The sequence below is a fragment of the Geotrypetes seraphini genome, chromosome 3 (assembly GCF_902459505.1).
Source record: "Geotrypetes seraphini chromosome 3, aGeoSer1.1, whole genome shotgun sequence".
Lineage (NCBI taxonomy): Eukaryota > Metazoa > Chordata > Amphibia > Gymnophiona > Dermophiidae > Geotrypetes > Geotrypetes seraphini.
The window spans coordinates 101074346-101097274 of record NC_047086.1 but is presented as its reverse complement, the minus strand read 5'-3'; the positions used below and the strand labels follow the sequence as shown (position 1 = coordinate 101097274).

At 43.6% G+C, this 22929-nt stretch overlaps 1 protein-coding gene across 1 annotated transcript in view; it reads left to right on the top strand.

The window, feature by feature from the left end:
- LOC117356999 (cytosolic 5'-nucleotidase 1A-like) overlaps nucleotides 1-20359 on the top strand; it is a 56115-nt gene extending 35756 nt beyond the window's left edge. The window contains exons 4-6 of the mRNA XM_033937074.1: nucleotides 4284-4406; nucleotides 8022-8206; nucleotides 18576-20359. Of these exons, the coding sequence (XP_033792965.1) occupies nucleotides 4284-4406; nucleotides 8022-8206; nucleotides 18576-18938 (671 nt within the window). The 3' untranslated portion in view covers nucleotides 18939-20359. The remainder of the gene's footprint in view (nucleotides 1-4283; nucleotides 4407-8021; nucleotides 8207-18575) is intronic.
- Nucleotides 20360-22929: the final 2570 nt, after the last annotated feature.

Sequence of the window (22929 nt, the reverse complement as noted above, 5' to 3'; positions counted from 1 at the left end):
CATGATAGCATGATGTTGTGGTCCACAATGTCAAAAGATGCTGAGAAACATGTTGTTGTTTTTTTTGGGTTTTTTTCAATTCTTGCAACTGCTTCCCTGCTGTTCTCAGATATCTGGCAGCAGTTATGCTTGCAGTAGTGTGACAAATTACTACACATAGAACTTAGTACATGCAATGTGTGTCAATTCTTTGCAGTGCCATTTGTGACGTCTGTATCAACATAGACAAATCATATCTAATGAATGTAATATGTTTTGCAATTCTCTCTTGTTAGCACGACTAACCTTTTAAGATCAGTAGACTTATAGAGGTTATATTTGAAGAATTTAATATGCAGGCTAAATATATTTACCAAATTACAGAAATGGGGATTGTCAAATTTGAGGGATAAATAAAGAACCAATCTGCAATCCCAGTCACGATGGCTGTTAATTGCAGTGTACAATAGAAAAAAAAAAGATAAAACAGATTATTGTTTATTGAAAGTTTCTATACTGCTACAAATGACTGGGGAGTCAATTCAGGGTGGTTTACATGAGCTTCTGTGAGGAGTTAACAACACATGAGCTTCTGTACTGGTGGTACTCGTATTATGTTTACTCTATGTATATATTCATCTATGTTTTATAGCACAATATAGTTATCCTATATAGATATATAGGCCCAGATTCTGTATAGGACGCCCAGGAGAGGTATCCTATACAGAATCGGTCCTACACTAAACCCCGATTCTGTAACCGGCGTCCATGGTACAGACGCCGGTTAGAGAATCGGGTTAAATTAGACGCAGCCGCTATACTTATGGCAGCAAGGGATCTCCCTGCTGCAATAAGTATAGCGGCCGCGGTCGCCTGTCACATCGCCGACAGGAGGATGCCCAGTCCTCCTGCCGTAACCCCCCTGGAACCCCCCTCCCCCCAAACTGGTAATCGCGGGCAGGAGGTTGCCCAATCCTCCTGTCGGAACCCCCTCCCCCCCAAACTGGTAATCGCGGGCAGGAGGTTGCCCAATCCTCCTGCCAAAAAACCCGACAACCCCCCCTCCCCCCCAAACTAACCTCTCTCCCCCAACTAACCTTTACATGTTGGTCGGCTGGACGGGTCTTGCTGCCGTCCAGCCGACAGGCCCGCCTTGTGGAAATGAGACGGGCCTGCCCCTTCCCGGCCCATCCCCGCTAAATCTAAGGCCTGATTGGCCCAGGCTCTAGAAGCCTGGACCAATCAGGCCTTAGGCATAGCAGGTCCGCCCATCCCCACTAATCCTAAAGCCTGATGCCCAGTCCTCCTGCCCGCGATTACCTGTTTGGGGGGGAGGGGGGTTCCAGGGGGGTTCCGGCAGGAGGACTGGGCATCCTCCTGTCGGCGATGGGACAGGCGACCGCGGCCGCTATACTTATTGCAGCAGGGAGATCCCTTGCTGCCATAAGTATAGCGGCCGCGTCTACTCACAATGTAGACCAGCATTTTGCTGGCCTACATTTTAAGCGTCTCTTCCTCTACTAGGGAGACGCGTAGGGCCGCTTAGGTTTGCCTAAGGCCCTTAGGCGAGCTTAAGCGTCTTGCGGGTCTCCCTAGGCTCCCGGAGGCGCCTTCAATATAGGCGGCCTGCCTGGGGAGCATTTTTTTAAAAAACTTGCATCCCGATTGGCTGATTAGACAGCTGTAGGACGCCTACAGCTGCCTAAAATCGGGACGCACTTTGGAGAATCAGGCCCATACTGTATATATAATGTGTCGCAAGTGGTTGCTTGGGTTTCAGGTCAGCTAGTAAAGCACGTAATTACTCTCAAATTTGAACACCAAATAGTTCCAAAATCATCAGGAAAAATAGTAAACAGTAGTCAGAATGGCCTTGGCAAAGGTTTCAAAACAGTTCCTTTTATTTCTTGCACAAAAGAAAAAACAAAATGACCTTAGGCGGAACAAGTGATTACCAGCCATGTACTTGAGCTTAAACAGCTTTCAGTCCACAAAGCCAAAAAGGAAAACCAGAAGGAAAACTTTCCCAAACAAAGCAGTTTCAAATAAGCAAAGTTCAAATTCAGTGTTATGCCATAGCATTCTTCTGCGCACCCAGCGCTTCACCATATAAACACACAGAGGGATATTAGTTACCTATTCCACTCCAGGTTTTTCCTGAAAGATGTATTTCAAAACGAATTAGCATCACATTGAGATTTTGTAAATGTAAGTTTTGTTACCTAGGAATAAAACAGGGGAACCAAATCCACAAGCTCAAATACATAAAATATGGAGTGGAATTGTCCTAATCAGACTGATGACCACAAACTATTGTAAAAATGTCCTTTTACTCATCCAATAGTTTCAGCTAAACAGGCCTACTTCAGGAATCTTATTAGGCAGAGCTGGCGTTAGGGGGGAGCAAACGGGGCAATTGCCCTGGGCCCCACAGCTTCAGGGGGGCCCCCAACTGCAAAGCAGTAAATGAGTCAAAGCTTACTATTTCACCAGGCAGTTGAGGGCCCCCCTGTAGCTGGGGGGCTCAGGCAACTGCCCTGTTTGCTCCCCCCTAACACCAGCCCTGCCTAGATCATTCAGAATCTTGATTGAATGACAGATAAGACTCCTGAAGCAGGCCTGTTTAGGCGAAACATGTATATGTTGCATCATTGAGTCATCTAATATAATAAAACGCTAAGCGCGCATGTTCTCTGATCCGTATGTCCATGGCCGGCAAGAGTGCATATGCGCGCTTAAAATTACCCCACGCTCGCGGCAGCAGAACCCAAATAGCGGCCCGGGAAGAGAAGCGCTGACCAAAAAGACTCCTTTGCCAGCTCCCCACTCCGTAAGTTTGTTTTGCGGTCTGACCCTCCCATCCCTTCCCGACGTCTGACCGGCTCACTTAGTCCTTTGCCGCCGCCCCCCCCCTTCCGTTCCCGCGGTCCCGACTACAAACCTGCCGACTCCAGCAGTGTCTGCAGCACTCTACACAAGTTGCTTCAGGGCCTTCTACTGCCCTGATTTGATCTGCCGCGTCTATGATGATGTCATCAGGGACGTGCCAGAGTAAATCAGGGCAGTAAAAGGCCCCGAAGCAACATGTGTAGAGTGCTGCAGACGCTACTGGAATCGGAAGGTTTGTCAGGACCGCAGGAAGGGAAGGGGGGGCGGTAAGGGACTAAGGGAGCCAGCCAGACCACGGAAAGAGAAAGGGGGTAGGGGAAATGCTGCTGCTGCACAGTGAAGTGGAGTGGGGGGAGGGAAATGGAGGGGGAGGAAATGCTGCTGCTGTGGAGAGACAGATAGAAAGAAAGACAGACAGCGGAAGGAAGGGAGACAGAAAGAAAAGAAGAAAGACACAGGGGCAGGGAGAGACACAGAAAGACAGACAGACAAAAGGGGCCAGGGAGAGAGACAGACAGAAAGAAAGACAGCGGGAGGGAGAGAGAGACAGAAATAAAGACAGACAGACATATATTCTAGCACCCGTTAATGTAATGGGCTAAAATACTAGTTGGATGAATAGTCATTTGAACCATTGGATGAGTAAAAGGACATTTGTACAATAGTTTGTGGTCATCAGTCTGATTAGGACAATGCCACTCCATATTTTAAGTTTTGTTACCTACACATTTTAATACAAGATTTTGCAAAACTGTATGTCCTAAAGGGAATGAGTAAAGGAGACAAGCTCCTAGACTCAATTTTTTGCTGTTCAAGGTGATTTTGAACATCGGAGAGATAACAGCTCTTCCTTCCAACTACTTTTCCAATCCTCAGGTCCAGATTGGTAGTTAGCTAACAGCTGTGCATGCCTCAGAGCAAGTATAAATGCTGAAATGGAAATTAATTAAAACAATGCATATAAAGGACAATTCTATAACCTAGGTGCCTACATTTACATGACTGTTACACACATAAATGTTCAGCATACTTGTGTAAGTGCAAAAAGGCTTAATATGCAAAGTGGTTATTTGCAAGGAGGGTTTTATACAAGGATGAAGCATTGTCTCAGTTGATACCACCTTTATGGAGATAAAAGTAACACATGCCTCCTACCAGCCTTTAGACTCATTGTGATAGAAGTAAAATTCCATCGTCTTTTAGTTTGATTGAAGTCACCTTGGTGGGTAGTACATTCTTCTAGAACTGTAACGTATACTACATGTTACTAATGGAGTTATTTTCTATTGCTTAAATATTATATTACATGTCATATGTATTGCAAACCACTGTGATCTACTGAAGACTAGCAGAATAGAAAATTTTAATAGACTATACACTACTACTGCATAACTGAGTTTTCTTTTATAATTCAGGTTTAAATATTGAACGCTTCTGTATGACAGGAGGCAACAGCCCTATTGGCTATCTTAAAGCGTATCTAACCAATTTGTACCTCTCTGCGGATTCAGAAAAAGTACAGGAAGCAATAGAAGCAGGTAAAGATTGTCCCATCCTTAATTATTGTCTTCTATATAAATTTAAGAAATTCAGAGCTGATGTATTTTTGCTGTAATAAAACATTTGATCAGCTACACATCTGAAAATGAGAGTGCAAAGTTGCAGTGTTAATTATACTCTACAGTCAAAGGTTGCATCTGTAGATACCTCCTGTAATTGACATATTTAAGAACATGTGCAGGCTTTATCTGTATGCGGTGGAGTGAGATGTTTGTAGTGCATTTGCAGTGTTCTAACACTAATTTTAAATGTTTTATATATCTATTTATTCTAGCCAAACATCCTCTTCAGTTTTCATTGAGTAGGATGTTGGAGGTCATGTTTACACTTAAAAACATTGATGGTAATGATTTGGAACAATTAAAGCACATCTATATAAGTCTAGAAGATATAATAGATCACATTGACAAACTCAAAAGCAATAAATCACTAGAACTGGATGTCACTTACTCCAGAGTGCTGAAAGATGTCAAACATGAAATTGCTAGCCTTCTAGTAGTAATCTGTAATTTGTTCAAAACAGCCTCTGTACCTGAGTAGAGGGTGGATAATATAATACTAACTCTTAAAAAAGGGCTCCTGAGGTGATCTAGGAAACTGTAGATTGCTGAGCCTGATGTCAATACGAAGCAAAATGGTTCAAGCTATACCAAAAGAAACCAAATTACTGATCATATAGATGACATGGCTTAATGGGAATGAATCAGCACGAGCTCAGCAAAGTCAAGTCTTACCTTATCAATGCATTAGATTTTTTTTTTTTAAAGTGTAAAAAACCAAATAGCTAATGACAATCCAGTTGATAATGATGCATCTGAATTTTCAGAAGGTGTTTGGCAATCTCTCATGGGATATCTCTCATGAGGTAATCCCTTAGGAAATTAAAGCTTCATGGGTAGGAGGCCATGCCCCATCGTGGATAGCAAACTGGCTAAAAGACAAAAAACAGAGTTGGACTGAATATTATAGGAGGGGCCGCTGAACAGTTCTTAACCCAACCAAGAAGAGAATGATGTGGAGTTATGAAATTTGCAAGTTATTCTACCCTTTTCATGACACTTTTTCATTTCATTTCATATCGTTATGTCATATATATATATATATATACTCTATACTGATAGCCTGCCTAATCCCAACTAGATTTGAAGCAGGTAAAAATATCAAGAACTGACCTCAGTATCAGGAATTATAATTCAAATGTAGTCATACTTAAAATAAATAAATAAAATGCACTTAGAATTTGTCAGTTTGTTAATTTTTTTTATTGACACTGATAATTATCATGAAACAAAAGATATCCACAAAAATGTGTATTCTCTGAGGAATAAATTAGGACAGCCCCATATAATCTCCCACTTAAAGTGGCTCAAATCACACACAGGTGTATCGCATCAGGTGCACATTTTTAGAACATCATTACTCAGCATTTTGAAGGAGGTTTGCCCTACTTAAACCTCATACATTTAGTTTGTGTGCTTATGACTGCTGCGGTGAGAGAGAACACCATGTTGAGATCAAAAGAACTGTCTGAGACCTTCAGAAAGAAGATTGGAGCAGCTTATAAGTCTGGGAAGGGATTTAAAAAGATCTTGAAAGAATTTGACATTAGCCATTCCATGGCCCGGAAAATAGTGTACAAGTGGAGGACTTTCCAAACAACTGCCAACATGCCCAGGTCTGGCTGTCCAAGCAAGTTGACTCCCAGAGCAGACCTCAAGATGCTAAAAGATGTCTCCAAAAACCCTAAAATGTCATCACGGGACCTACAGCAGGCTTTTGCTACTGTTGATGTGAAAGTGCATGCCTCTACAATCGGAAAGAGATTGCACAAATTTGACTTGCATGGGAGGTATGCAAGGAGGAAACCTTTGCTCCCTAAGCGAAATATCAAGGCCAGACTAAGTTTGCCAGAGAGAACATAGACAAACACTAGGACTTCTGAAATAGTGTTCTATGGACAGATGAGTCTAAAATTGAATTATTTGAACACTAGAAATGAGAAAATGTTTGGCATACACCAAATACAGCATTCCAGGAAAAGAACCTCATACCAACTATGAAGCATGGAGGTGGAAGTGTCATGGTTTGGGGATGCTTTGCTCAGAGGGTACTTGAGGAACATGTGAGACCATCTGTAAGAAAATTAAGGCTGAAATGGAACTGGCCCCTGCAACACGACGGTGACCCAAAACATACCAGTAAATCCTCCAAAGACTGGCTTAAAACCAAGAAATGGACAGTCCTGGAGTGGCTGTGGGGTGATTTGAACGGACTGTACATGCAAGAAACCCCTCAAACATCTCACAGCTGAAAGAATTCTGCATTGAGGAGTGGACCAAACTTTCCTCAGACTGGCAGATGGCTACAAGTAGTGTCTCACTGCAGTTATTTTAGCCAAAGGGAGGCAACACTAGCTATTAGGGTGTAGGGTGTCCTAATTTATTCCTGTTAGAATACACATTTTTGTGGATATCTTTTGTTTCATGAATAAATCAAGGAAAATTTTTGTTGTTTATCTGCAATTATATCACTTTCTTTTCCAGAGATAAATAAAAGATATAATAATAAATAAAATATATGTATGCAGATCTTTATAGAATAGCGCTCAGAAAGATGTGTGCACAAATTATAATTGGAGCCAATTAACTGTAATATACTTTTCCCTCTGTATTTGCGGTTTCGATTATTCATGGTTTTTAGCATGCTGGCTCCTCCCCCCAAATTATGAGAGCTTGCATAGAGAAATCGCTGATTCCAAGTGTTTACAGAGAAAATCGCTGATTCCCAGCACTTTCTTCACTGTGTTTTGCCTCTCCTTCAGGAACAGGCCAAGTCTCCCACCATGTTATTCGCGGATTCGCCATATTCACGATGATTTTTAATAGAAAACAGCGAATAACATATGAAAAAGTTATTCTCGTTTTTTTCTGTATTTGCGGTTCTGTTAATCCCCTATCACAGCGAATACAGAGGGAGAAGTGTAGTTGGTTGATAGTAACCATGGAAATAGATATTTTATAAACATCTATTTCCACGCACAGGAATTGCTTTAGGAATTGTCCTCTTAGTTACCAAAGAGGTAACTAAACGTGTTTCCAAGATGTAAGCTACAAGGTGGATATATTGAAGTGCAAACAAAAATTGATCTAAATTTATTTTTTTTTATTTATTAATACAGTGGTTCTTAAACCTGTCCTAGGGGACCACCAGCCAGTTGGATTTTTGGGATATCTCTTATAAATATGCCTGAGGTAGATTTGCATGCCTGTTACCTCCAATATAGGCAAAGCTCTCTCATGCATATTCATTAGAGATACCCTAAAAACCTGACTGGCTGGTAGACCTCTAGGACAGGTTTGAGAACCAAAGTATTAATCCATATTTGACCCACCTATTACTTAGGTGGGGATACAGTAAGAAAACATACATAAATGTAAGGTTGAACAAGGAAAGCATGTATGTTTAAATCACGTGCATTAACATGAACAGAGATCCCACACAGAGATCTATTCACAGAGGGGGATAAAATGAATGGGGAATATAGGTGGAAACTGTTGTAGACTGCTAACTGAGTTTATATGATCTTTTTACAGGAATTGCAGCTGCCACCATGTTTACACCAAAAGAGGAAATCCATTTTTCTGAGCAGCAGCTGAGGGTGGCATTCGACGGAGATGCTGTACTGTTTTCAGATGAGTCGGAGAAGATTGTGAAAGAGCATGGATTGGATAAATTTTTTGAGCATGAGCAACAATTTGAGAATAAGCCACTTGCACAGGTATTATAGTCCTTGCAATATGATACATTTTGAAGGGATGCATTTTCATCACTAGGCAGAAGTTCAGCCAATAGGATTAAGGTGTGATTTTTGCATGAAAAGTAGCACAAAACACAAAAAGGACACTCTGCAGGAGTAAATTTGTACAAAGTCCTCTTCATATGAAAATTTATTCAAATTTGCTCTTAGCAAGCTGCTGCAATTCATAATCATAACACAGCTCATCAGTGCAAAAAGGCATAAAAATGGCTTTGTGGACCCCTATTTCACATGAACACCTACTACTCCTCTAGAGAGAAGTTTTTTTCAGAACTGCTGAAAAGAGGCACTTTATTAACCACCTTTTTCATAAAGAGATTCAAACACTGAATAGCAATCTGGTACTCAGTATTTTCCCTATCTGTCCCAATTTAACTGTGGTACCAAGTCAAAAACCGTCAAAACAGCAGTTAGGGAGGCCAAATTCCGCATGGAGGAGTCTCTAGCGAAGAACATCCAGAAAGGAGATAAATCCTTCTTCAGGTATATCAGAAATAAGAACTCAGGCGGGATAGTACATCTTAGGAAACCAGACGGAGACTATGTAGAAACAGACTCGGAAAAAGACCAACTGTTAAATGAATACTTCTGCTCAGTCTTCACCCGCGAGGCGCCAGGACTCGGCTCTCAGCTACAGACAAGGGTTGACGCAGATGACCCGTTTAGTAATTTTGAGTTTACACCCAGCGGTGTCTACTGTGAGCTGTCAAAGCTTAAGGTTAACAAGGCAATGGGGCCTGACAACCTACACCCCAGGGTGCTCAGGGAGTTGTGTGATGTCTTGGCGGAACCGCTATCCGCGCTCTTCAATCTCTCCCTTAGTACGGGTAACATCCCATTGGACTGGAAGACGGCTAACGTCATTCCACTCCACAAGAAAGGCTCCAAGATGGAGACAGCAAACTACAGACCGGTGAGTCTCACATCAATAGTGTGCAAACTAATGAAAACTTTAATCAAACGCCAATTGGATACGATCCTGAACGAGGAGAATCTACGGGATCCCCGTCAACATGGATTTACAAAGGGGAGATCCTGCCAATCCAACCTGATCAGCTTCTTTGACTGGGTGACGAGGAAGCTGGATGTTGGGGAGTCCCTGTACATCGTATACCTGGACTTCAGTAAAGCATTCGATAGCGTACCACACTGCAGGTTGCTGAGCAAGATGAGTTCTATAGGATTGGGCGACACATTGACGAAATGGGTTGGGAACTGGCTTGGAGGTAGGCTTCAGAGGGTAGTGGTGAACGGCACCCCCTCCGAAATGACGGAGGTAATCAGTGGAGTCCCGCAGGGCTCGGTCCTGGGCCCGATCCTATTCAACATCTTTATAAGAGACTTGGCAGAAGGGCTGCGAGGTAAAATAACATTATTCGCCGATGGCACCAAACTAAGCAATGTAGTGGGCAAAAGCACAACAGACATAAATTCAATGTCCGACAACATGATGCACGACCTATTCCTACTGGAGCACTGGTCTAGGTCCTGGCAACTCAGCTTCAATGCCAAAAAATGCAAAGTCATGCACCTGGCAGCCAAAATCCATGCAAGACTTACACCCTTAATGGCGAGATCCTAACAAGAACTGAAGCAGAACGAGACTTAGGGGTGATCGTCAGTGAGAACATGAAGACTGCCAATCAAGTGGAGCAAGCTTCATCCAAGGCAAGGCAAATCATAGGTTGCATACGCAGGAGTTTCGTCAGCCGTAAGCCTGAAGTCATTATGCCATTGTATAGATCCATGGTGAGGCCCCACCTGGAATACTGTGTGCAATTCTGGAAGCCGCATTACCGTAAGGATGTGCTGAGACTGGAGTCAGTCCAGAGAATGGCCACCCAGATGGTCTCGGGACTCAAGGATCTCCCGTACGAGGAACGGCTGGATAAGTTGCAGCTGTACTCACTCGAGGAACGCAGAGAGAGGGGTGACATGATCGAGACATTCAAGTATCTCACGGGCCGCATCGAGGTGGAAGAAGATATCTTCTTTTTCAAGGGTCCCGCGGCAACAAGGGGGCATCCGTGGAAAATCAGGGGCGGGAAACTGCACGGGGACACCAGGAAATTCTTTTTCACTGAAAGGGTGGTTGATCGCTGGAATAGTCTTCCACTTCAGGTTATTGAGGCCAGCAGCGTACCTGATTTTAAGGCCAAATGGGATAGACACGTGGGATCTATTCACAGAGAAAGGTAGGGGAGGGTCATTGGGGTGGGCAGACTAGATGGGCCGTGGCCCTTATCTGCCGTCTATTTCTATGTTTCTATGTTACCTGAGGCAATAGAGAGATTAAGGGGGAAATTCTGTAAATGGTGTCTAAAAAGATAGATGCCTCTCTCTTGTCAATCACACATAGGTACGTTTATATAATAGGCACCTAACTTAAAACTTAGGCACCTGTAATGTAGGCCAGGGTTTTAAAGACCTACATTATAGGCGTCTAAGTCCTTTAGCGAATTGTTTCTAGCAGCACCTAAGTCTTTCTCCACTTTTAAACACATCTGCTTTGGAGTTAGGTGCCTGTCTTTTGTAGGATCGTGTCTAAGAAGATAGGCACCTATCACCCACTTAATTTTTATTTTTTTCAATTACGGGCTTATTAAAGCTCATAATTGAAGCCAATTTACTAATTATTAGGTACCTATCTTTAGGCATCTTTTATAAAAAATTTTCCTCTAAGTGACTTGCCCAGAGTCACAAAGAGCAGGCTGGGATTAAACTCACAGCCTCAGGATCCAGAGGCAACAATTCTAACCACTAGGCCACACCACTACTCTTGCATTGCTGTTGCTGATATTTAAAGTCTTCTAGCACACTTGCCCCTCGGGAACCTTTGTACCCTGGTGGTTTCCCTTTTCCAGCTCCAACATAAAGCTAAAATATCAAAAAGAACCCCCTCTCCCCTCAAAAAAAAATGCTCTGATTTTAGGTTTCATTACTTACACTGAGAATTCTAAGAGCTGCTCCCCCCCCCCCCCCCTGAAAAAAAAAACAATAAACAAAACAGGTTTGGAAGAGATGAGAGGCAGGAGTGATCTCACTCTACTAGTTTGCAGCATGCCTCTTGCAGTGATACCATGAGACTATTGCTGAGAGTCAGAGGGAGTCATTTGGACAGAGGGAGCACAAAATTTTGTCTCCCCCCCCAGTGGCATAGTAAGGAGGCAGACTACCCCGGGCACCATTTTGGTAGGTACTGACACCTCACCGCCCCCACACCATGCTCGCACTCCCCCCCTTCCCCGCCCCCACCCTTACCTCTTTAAAATCTTCACCAGCACAAGCAACTATTCTTGTGCCAGCCTGGCTCCCCCTGAAATCACTTCTGTGTCACGGGACCAGGAAATGATGTTAGATGAAAAGCCAGTGCCAGCTGAAGAAGCTCACACTTGCGAAGATTTAAAAAGGTACGGGGGTGGGAAGGGAGGGCACAAGTGTGGCATGGGGGGTATTGGTGCAGAAGGAGTGGGGGAGACAGAGACAAAGGCATGGAGAGACGCCACTGCCCGCCACCCCCCCCCCCCCCCATTCTTTACCCTGCCAGACCTAACAGCAGATGGTGCCACAATTTCTTATGAGAGGGATCAGGCCTGAATCCAAAATGACGGACCCAGCCCCCACCACTACCAGTAGCTATGCCACTTCTTGGAAGAGCGGCAGTCTAGAAGGCAGGGGATGTTGAGGCTGGGGAAGGAGGTTGTGGAGGTCAATGGCCAGTTAGAGTTTTGAGGCCTCCTGGGGGAGGAAGTGCTGGGGAACCCACGAATCAGGCTTTGAGGGCCTTTTAAATAACTGCCACCTGAGTAAAGGTTTTTTTGGATTTATTATTTTTTTACTACTACTAAATTTCTTTTTTACTAACTATATAACATTCAAAACTGGTTCTCTTAGCAAATTGGAGAAGATGCCATCTGATTTTGAAGGAAGAAAAATGCAGATTTTCCTTTTCAGGGGTGGATAACAAGGGCCACAATCCAGTCAAGTTTTCAGGATTTCCCCCAATGAATATGCATGAGATATATTTGCATACAACAGAGGCAGTGCATGCAAATAGATCTCATGCATATTCGTTGGGAAAATCCTGAAAACTCCTGAAAACTCGACTGGATTGCAGCCTTCGAGGACCGAGGTTGCCCAACCTTGAATGTTGTGTCGGATAGTTTTCAGTTGGAGACGTGCATAGACGGGAAATAATATGGAGACGAGTATTCCAAGGAGGAGCCTTATCACTTCTTTTTTTTGCTACAGCTGGCCTATTTCACTCCCTGAATGACAGTGCTAAGTGACCCTATTGCAGGAGTTACTATAAAGAGCTCCTATTTTAACATGTGCAGTATTCATATATTTTACAAAATATGATTAACTATTTATTGCCTTCAACAAGGTTATGTCTTTAATAGATTTCTGCTGTGTTGAGTATTACTTGTCAAGTACCCTTAAAAAACTTGTGTTTGACATTTTTTTCACCGGCTGGGAGAGGCAGGCAGAGGCCAAGAGGATCTCTATAACATTGCTTGCCAAAGTACAGTTGTCAAATGTTGGAAAACCACAAAAAGTTATTATATCCCTGAGGGCAAAAGCTTTCTATTCTTGTCAAACAAGATGGGTTGACAGGTTGGGTAAATACTTTGAATAACCAAGTTTCAGTGTTAAGTGAAGGTCATTCTGATTCACTGCAGCGTGACATAAGCTCTCCAATCAATGATTATCATCTATGAACATCAAAAAGGAGCTTTTGAGAACAGGACCTGAAACAATAATAGTCAAATTGGATGCATTATGACAGCAGTGGTTATTTTCTTTTATTTCCTAGAAAATGGTGAGGATGAGGAGTTTATAGCACATATTTATTGGTTCATTAATCAAATATATATCTTCAAACATGAGGCTGTTTGCTAATATTGAACAGTTCTTTTCATATCACTTTTTCCTCTTGTTTGCTATATTTCAGCACTCTTGCTATTGATTGTGGGGCTCATTTTTGAAACATAAAAACATCCAAAAAAACAACAGAAAGTGGAAGATGGGATTTTTTTTTAGCAAAAACGTCCAAATCACTATTTTTAAAATGCATCTTTAAGACATTTTTTGATGCAGTTTATCTAAATCTTAAGGGGGCATGTTAGAGGTATGTTTTAGGTGGGATTAGGGTGGACTTAAGATTTGGACATTTTTCAGTGATAATGGAACATTGTAAAAATGTCCAGGGCAAAAAAAAAATAGGATATTTGGGCTAGACCTGTTTCAATAGCAGCTAAGTGCCAAAAAGTTCTCAAACTGACCCGATGACCAGTGGAAGGATAAAGGCATGACCTCCCTATATTCCCACAGGTGGTCACTGAACCCATCTGACCCCCAAAGAGGTACATACCAGGCTCTATGACAGCTACAGATTTAATGGCTGTTCCTCTTTGAACAGCAAGCAGGTCTCTGGAGTAGCTCAATGCTTGGTGCAGTGGACTGTAGAGAAGAGGATCCAGGCTCATATCCCCCTCTGGTACACGTGGTAGAACATATAAGCATTCTAAAACCCACAAAATACCGCTGAACCCACATATAAGTAACACCTGAGGCATAAGAGCTATTGTAGTGATATACAATTGATTATAGTACTTTTTTTTTTTTTTTGCCATTCCTGGCGGGCTCATAAGAACATAAGAATTGCCACACTGGGACAGACTTAAGGTCCATAAAACCCAGTATCCTGTTTCCAACAGTAGCCATTCCAGGTCCAAAGCACCTAGCTAGATCCCAAGTAGCAAAACAGATTTTATATTGCTTATCCTTGGAGTAAGTGTGGATTTCCCTACATCCATCTTAACAATAACTTATGGACTTTTCTTTTAGGAAGTTATCCAAACATTTTTAAACCCTGCTAAGCTAATTGCTTTCACCATATTCTCTGGCAACAAATTCCAGAGTTTAATTACACATTGAGTGAAGAAATATTTTCTCTTGTTTGTTTTAAATCTGCTACTTAGTAGCTTCATTCCATGCCTCCTAGTCCTAGTATTTTTGGAAAGAGTAAACAAGCAATTCACATCTACTCATTCCGCCTTGCCTGATAATTCCTAACATTCTATTTGCTTTCTTAGCTACCAGTGTACACTGAGCTGAGAGTTTCAACATATCCTCAACAATGACACCTAGATCCTTTTCCTGAACAGTGACTCCTAACGTGGAACCCTGCATCACATATTTATAGTTTAGGTTCCTCTTTCCCACATGCATCACTTTGCTCTTGTTCACATTAAACATCATCTACCATTGTAATGCCTAATCTCACAAGGTCCTCTTATAATTTTTCACAATCCTCTTGTGATTTAACAACTTTGAACAACTTGGTGTCATGAGTAAATTTGCCTCCCCACACCCTTTTTTTTTTTTTTTTTAATCATGCTGTGCTAGAGGTTTTTAGTTTGGGCCTGTGAAGTAAGTGTTCTGATGTTCATATGAATTTGATGAGCGCAGGAGCATTTACCACGCCGGCCTGTGCTAAAAACCTTTAGCACAGCTTGATTAAAGGTGCTGTTAATTATCTCACTAGTTATTCCCATCTCTAGATCTTTGACAGATATGTTAAAAAGCAGTAGCCCCTGTACAGACCCCTGGGAAATCTCACTATTTACCCTTCTCCATTGAGAGTATTGACCATTTAACCTTACTCTCTGTTTTCTATCTTTCAACTAGTCTATAAAATATAAGGGGGTTATGATGTAATGTATATCCGAGACCTTTTATGTGAAGTGCACTGCTGGGATTTCTGTATGGCCAGTCTAGTAAGTCTGTTGGTCCCCAGACATCCCAGTGGCTTTTTATACGTTTTTCACTTGGACATTTTGGCCCAGATTCTCTAAAAGTGCGTCCCGATTTTAGGCAGCTGTAGGCGTCCTACAGCTGTCTAATCAGCCAATCGGGATGCACGTTTTTTTAAAAAAAATGCTCCCCAGGCAGGCCGCCTATATTGAAGGCGAGGCCCGCAAGACACCTAGGCCCTGATTCTGTATAGGACGCCCGGGAGAGGCGTCCTATTCAGAATCGGCCTAAACTAAACCCCGATTCTGTAACCGGCGTCCATGTTACAGACGCGGGTTAGAGAATCGGGTTAGATTAGACACGGCCCGCTACACTTATCGCGGCAAGGGATCTCTCTGCCGCTAAAAGTATAGCGGGCCGTGGCCCCCTGACCGATCACTGGCAGGAGGGTGCCCAAACCCTCCTGCCCGAAGATGCACCCCCCTCCCAGACACTACCGACCGCCCCCCCCGACACTACCGATCCCCCCCTGACAATATCGGTCGCTGGCAGGAGGGTGCCCAATCCCTCTTGCCCGAAGACGCACCCCCCTCCCCGACACTACCGACCGCCCCCCCCGACACTACCGATCCCCAACCCCGACAATATCGGTCGCTGGCAGGAGGGTGCCCAATCCCTCCTGCCCGAAGACGCCCCCCCCCCCCCGGCGCTAACAACCCCACTCCACCAAACCTGTTCTTACAGATGGGTCTTGCACGTCGAGCAAGCAGGCACGCCTCGTCGAAATGAGGCGCGCCCGCCCCTTCTCGGCCCATCCCGCCGAAGCCTAAGGCCTGATTGGCCCAGGCTCTAGAAGCCTGGACCAATCAGGCCTTAGGCATAGCGGGTCCGCCCATCCCCACTTAATCTAAGGCCTGATTGGCCAATCAGACCTTAGACTTAGTAGGGATGGGCGGACCCGCTATGCCTAAGGCCTGATTGGTCCAGGCTTCTAGAGCCTGGGCCAATCAGGCCTTAGGCTTCGGCGGGATGTGCCGAGAAGGGGCGGGCCCGCCTCATTTCGACGAGGCGTGCCTGCTTGCTCGACGTGCAAGACCCATCTGTAAGAACAGGTTTGGTAGAGTGGGGGTTGTTAGCGCCGGGGGGGTGCGTCTTCGGGCAGGAGGGATTGGGCACCCTCCTGCCAGCGACCGATATTGTCGGGGGGGGGGCGGTCGGTAGTGTCGGGGAGGGGGGTGCGTCTTCGGGCAGGAGGGTTTGGGCACCCTCCTGCCAGTGATCGGTCAGGGGCCACGGCCCGCTATACTTATAGCGGCAGAGAGATCCCTAGCCGCAATAAGTATAGCGACCGCGTCTACTTACAATGTAGACCAGCATTTTGCTGGCCTACATTTTTAAGCTTCTCATCTACTAGGGAGACGCGTAGGGCCGCCTAGGTTCAGCCTAAGGCCCGCCTAAGGCCCTTAGACGAGCTTAGGCATCTTGCGGGTCTCCCTAGGCTCCCGGAGGCGCCTTCAGGCCTGCCTGGGGAGCATTTTTTTTTAAAAAACGTGCATCCCGATTGGCTGATTAGACAGCTGTAGGACGTCTACAGCTGCCTAAAATTGGGACGCACTTTTAGAGAATCTGGGCCTTTTTGTTTGAAAATGGTCCTTAAAGAACACACACTGAGCACAAAAACACCTAAAATAGGGTAATTTTTTGAACCAAAAAAGATAAGACCATGACCATATTTGGCACTGGATATTAGGATGTTTTTGTAAAATGGTGAAAATCAGATTTGGATTACATATTGAAAATATCCCTCAATATATACTAAAACCCTCTTCTATTAAATTGTGCTAGCAGTTTGTAGCGCAGAGCTGCGCGGAATGGCCTGCGCTGTTCCCGATGCTCGTAGGAACTCTATGAGCGTCAGGAGCAGCGCGGGCCATTCAGCACAGCTCACCGTGCTAAAAACTGCTATCACAGTTTCATAGAAGAGGGGGGTAAGTATGGCTGATCTTATATACAAAGAGCCTCTTTTTTGAAGTCTCGCAGCAAATGCACTAAAGCCCTTTAAATCACTATGGCCTTTGGTGCATTTTCTGCACTATTGGGCTTGATTAAAGAGCCCGAAGTGTAGCTGATTAGTGGTACAACACATGAATTGCACACATTGCTAGATGGGATTATGCTGTTATTCCTGAAATTTAAATATTCTAATGTTAACCGCACAACTTAAACCTTTCGACAAGGTGCCACACGAAAGACTACTAAGGAAGCTATGGAACCATGGGGTGCAAGGGGAGGTCCACCGATGGATCAAAAACTGGCTGGCGGACAGGAAACAGAGGGTTGGAGTAAAGGGACATTACTCAGACTGGCAATGGGTCACGAGCGGAGTTCCACAGGGGTCGGTGCTGGGACCGCTCCTATTCAATATATTCATTAACGACCTGGAAGCAGGAACAAAATGTGAGGTTATTAAATTTGCGGATGACACCAAACTATATCGCAAGGTCAATAACATGGAGGACTGCGAAGATCTCCAAAAAGATCTGACAACACTGGAAAAATGGGCCAAAAAGTGGCAAATGAGTTTCAACATAGCGAAATGCAAGGTCATGCATATAGGGAAAAAAATCCCGATGTTCACTTACAAAATGGGGGGATCAGCGCTAGGGGTGAGCAACCTTGAAAGAGACCTGGGAGTGATGGTAGACACAACATTGAAGGCGTCGGCGCAGTGTGCCACGGCCTCAAGGAAAGCAAACAGAATGTTGGGTATCATTAAGAAGGGTATCACGACCAGGACAAAGGAAGTCATCCTGCCACTGTATCGTGCTATGGTGCGCCCGCACCTGGAGTACTGTGTTCAGTTCTGGTCGCCGTACCTCAAGAAGGACATGGAGGTACTTGAGAGGGTCCAGAGAAGAGCAACTAAACTAATAAAGGGCATGGAGGACCTCTCATATACTGACAGACTGAAATAGCTAGGGCTTTTCTCCCTGGAAAAGCGGAGACTTAGAGGAGACATGATAGAAACCTTCAAGATCATGAAAGGCATAGAAAAAATAGACAGGGACAGATTTTTCAAATTAAGGGGATCAATAAGTACAAGGGGGCACTCAGAGAAAGTGAAAGGGGAGAGGTTTAGAACAAACGCCAGGAAGTTCTTTTTCACACAGAGGGTGGTGGATACATGGAACGCGCTACCAGAGGATGTGATAAACAGGAGCACGCTACAGGGGTTCAAAGAAGATTTGGATAGGTACTTGGAAGACAAAGGGATTGAGGGGTACAGATAAGAGTAAAAGTAGACTATAGGGATGGGATTAGAGGTAAGTTACAAAATTAATCAGGGACCACTGTTCAGGCACTAGGCCTGATGGGCCGCCGCGGGAGCGGACCGCTGAGCAAGATGGACCTCTGGTCTGACTCAGCGGGGGCAACTTCTTATGTTCTTTCATTAAATTAACTCTGAGTTAGTAGCTAATTTTACTGTTTTGTTTGAGAAGTGTTATGTAAGAAAGCTTAACAACTATGATTGCAAGACTTTTAAGCATTTTCTCTTACACTTCACCCACAGGGTCCTTTGAAATGTTTTCTGGAAGCACTTGGGAAACTCCAGAGAAAGTTCTATGCTAAAAATGAACGACTAAATTGTTCCATAAGGACCTATCTTGTCACAGCCAGAAGTGCAGCAAGTTCTGGAGCTCGAGCGCTGAAGACACTGCGCAGCTGGGGTTTAGAGATTGATGAAGCACTTTTTCTTGCAGGAGCACCTAAAGGCCCAATTCTGCAGAAAATCCGTCCCCATATTTTCTTTGATGATCAGATGTTTCATATAGAAGGTGCACAGGAGTTGGGCACTATAGCAGCTCATGTGCCTTATGGGATAGGCCAGAAGTACAACAAATCCAATCTTAAAGAAAATGCAAAACCCAAATAAGTTGGGGGTTTTTCCTTTTTTAGTGGCCATCCTGTCACTGCATTAGCTGTTGCAGATCTCATGGGTTCAACTACACTAAAGCAAGCTTGGTCACTTAGTACTGAATTTCCAGCTGTAATCCCAATGCACTGTAATCCAGTATGTAATATAGTCAGATGCAGTTAATCCATAATTAGTATAGCCAGTGGTTGAGTATGCATACCATCACAGAAGTAGCCAAGTATGCAATTTTATTTAGGTATCAAACAGATAGCAGAATTTATATGTTGGTGCATTCAGTAAATAGGGGCATTTGACTAGGTCAAAGGCAGCAACCTCTGGTGCTCAAATGCTACAAACAGGGCTGGCTTTCATGATAACCAATATATATAGGGGGAATATTCAGTGCCAGGTCATGTGCTGGTACTGACACTGAATACCCAATATAATTTTGGTTATCTTGCTGCCAGAGCTTATGCAGATCCCAGCCAATATTCAGCCGGGACCCATGTAAGTAAGACTCGTGTAACTTAAAAATCCCTCCCAGGCATTCCGTTCTGCCCACTTTCCCCCTCTCCCCCCCACCTCTGAAAGAACAGACCCCTTCCAATCCCATTCCTCCCAAAATAACCCCAGCCCACCATCGCCATAGGCCTTCACCAGGCCTACCTGGTTATCCTGGTAGTCCAAAGGACATTGGGGGCAGGAATGAAGCCCACTTGCTCCTACCGCTAGTGGTGGCTTCTACAAAATGGCTGCCGCAACCTCTCACGGAACTGTAATAGTACCATAAAGCTGCAATAAGAGGTTGTGGCAATCATTTTGTAGAAGCCATCGCTAGGAACAGGAGCAAGTGGGCTTTGTTCCTGCCTTCAATGCCCCCCTCCCCATAGGCCTGCTGCTTTTTTTTTTTTTTTTAGGGGGGATCGGAAGGAGGATCAGAGGGCCTGGGAGGGATTTTTAAGTTATCCAGGTATTGGCTGAGCAGCCAAATTTAGGACAGCTTTTGAGCAGATCTAATTTCAGCCACTTAAATAAACAGGTGTCAGGACTGAATATTGCCAGTATCCCACATCGGTTCCTCCCCAATTCCGCCACCTGTAGCACCCCACTTTTTGGGGAGCTAGTCGGAGCTGATATTCAGTGGCACTGCTAGGCTAAGTGTTGCTGAATATCAGAGGTTGGGCAGCCCCAGGTGATTTAAGCAGGTAATTTTCACTTTGAAAATTAGCCGGATATTTTTATAAGCTATAATTGCAGGCAAATTAAATACCCATGCTTGAATCCATTGAGAACCACAGCTGACCAGCCCTAAACAAAGTATAAAACAGCAGGTATCACAAGCAAAGTGGATTTATACATGGGCTTAAAAAAGGCCATCCTGGCTATCCATGTGACCTTTTCTGATGTATAAATCTTTTCTAAGCATAAGATACCTGGCTTACAAGATTTGAATCAAGTCAATAATGAATTAAGTATGTCAGACTACACATATTTGCTTCAGAAATCATGACTTTCTAGTACTGAAGCAGTTTAAACCCTTCAACAGACCCATTATTTTCCTGTACCTCACAAAAATATTGAATCGGTCTACTCTTGTCACTTAGATCACTTTCAAAAGGAACATATGTAAGAGTTGACCAAAGTTGCATAGGCAATATTTTTTTATTACACATTTTTTATGGGCTTCAATGTTTATTTTTTTCTTATTTTCTATGCTATATTTTTGCAAATATTTCTAAACGTAAATGTTTTGAAAGGGTTATAAAATGGTTATTTATAATAAGAGTTGTGCTATATTTTAAAAAGGGGGTGGTTATCAGTCATTTTCAGAACACCAAAACTATGCTTTAATTTCTGGGATTGGAATCTACTCTATTTTAAGTGGTTGCTTTAAAAGTTCTTGATGATTAACTACTCTAGGGAAATTTCCTTTTCTAGTTTTATATGACTGTGGGCTCCTTTTACTAAGCTGTGGTAGCGTTTTTAGCGCACGCTAACCCCTGCGCTACACAGAAAAACTAACGCCAGCTCTATAGAGGTGTTAGCATCTAGCACACGCGGCAAAGTACCGCACACTAAGCGCATGCTAAAACCGCTAGCGCAGCTTAGTAAAAGGAGCCCTGTGTGTTCATCTTCAACAGAAAAATTATTGACTATATTTCAAAACTATATTATCACCTAAATAAAACAACTTGAAAATAATTTGCATTTCTCTGAATTTCTCTTAAATTTTTGCAGCTAATTTTAGAGACGTTAGGAACTAGATTAGTATAAACACATGGATGGCCATAATCAAAAGAAACATTTCAAGTCTGATTTGGACATAGGGTGCTAGTTGCCTAAAATCGGCACTGGTAAAATGTCCATTCTCGAAAAGTATGTCTAAACTATTCTGTTTTTTTTTTTAATTGTCTATCTGTACATCCAGGCATTTGATCATCCAGACTATCACTACATCTATCTTTATACCACATTCTCAACCAAAAATCTGTCCAAGTCCCAAATGCCCAGAACAAAACCTTTTGGACATGGACGGGCCAGTATTGTCATGGACCGGCCACTTGACATGGTAACAGAACAGTGGAGCACCTTACAGGGCACTGCTGTGAACTTCACAAAAAAGATGCCACATAAACATCTCACCAGAACTCCCTTATAGGTGATGGGGAGTACCTCGAAAACCCACTATACCCACCTGTCTACAACCCCAATAGCTCGAATAGGTGACACTTATATGGCAGTAAAATAAGGTTTGGGTTTTTTTGGGTGGGCTCACATTAGAGTGGCTTATGGGCCTGGGTTCACTAGCCCACCCCCTAGACTAAGCCACCTCTGCAGCTGTACTAGGCTTTCCTATGCCAGGTGCTGATGTTCTGGAGGCAGATATGTATGTTTTTATTCTGAACTTTGTGGGAGGTGCAACGGGGTCAGTAAACACAGGGGGAGGGGCGTCTTTACTTTGTCTCTGCAGTAGTTATCTGGTCACTTTCAATACCTTTTGGGCACTTATACCTGTCTTTACATCATCTAACTCGCAACGTATAAGTTTTGCCTAGGCTGTCTTGTCAGGATGACTAAGTCGGCCCACATCTCGCTGTAACTACTCCTCCAAAAATGCCCCTTTCAGCTCTGGGCTCACAGCGGGATTTAGAGGTCTAAAATGTCTCTGGATATGTCCAAAAAGCCGTTTGGATTATCGGCACTTGGACGGCTGTCTTTTAGATAATCCAAGTGCTGACTTGGGCGGGTTTTTTGGCGTATTTAAGTTTCAATTATAAGCCCCATTGGCTCTTCCTGTAGAAGTATTTCCGTGTGTAAATAGCAGCATTCAAACATGTACATCACATTTTGCAAGGGTAATACACATTAAGAAGAAAAGATTCCCACCTCAGCTTTTATGCCTGCTCTGAAATGCCATCATTCTTGCAACAACCGCATCATATCTCACATAGCCCCATCACATAAGAAATCAACACTATGTATTCCTAGTAGCACTATAGAAATGATTAATAGTAATAACATAAGAATAGCCTTATTAGGTCAAACCATTGGTCCATCTAACTCGGTACCCTTTTTCCACAGTGACCAAGCCAGGTCACAAATACCTGACAGAAACCCAAATCGTAGCAACATTTCAAGCTGATCCCAGGGCAACCAGTGGCTTCCCCCATGTCTATCTCACAAACAGATTATGGGTGTTTCCTCCAGGAACTTATCCAAGTCTTTTTTAAACCCATCTACATTATTTGCTGTTACTACATCCTAGCAACAAGTTTTAGAGCTTACTGTATTTTTCGCTCCATAAGACACACATTTTTTCCACCCAAAAGTGGGTGGAAATGTCGGTGTGTCTTATGCAGCGAAGATATAAATTTTTAACACCACCCCGGGTTGGGCCTTTTAAAAACACCCCAGTAACTTTTTTAACCCTCGTCCCTTTTTAAAACACCCCCCGCCCAGTCCCATCCCTCTTCAAATCTCCCCCATTGCCTGGTGGTCCAGCGGTGCA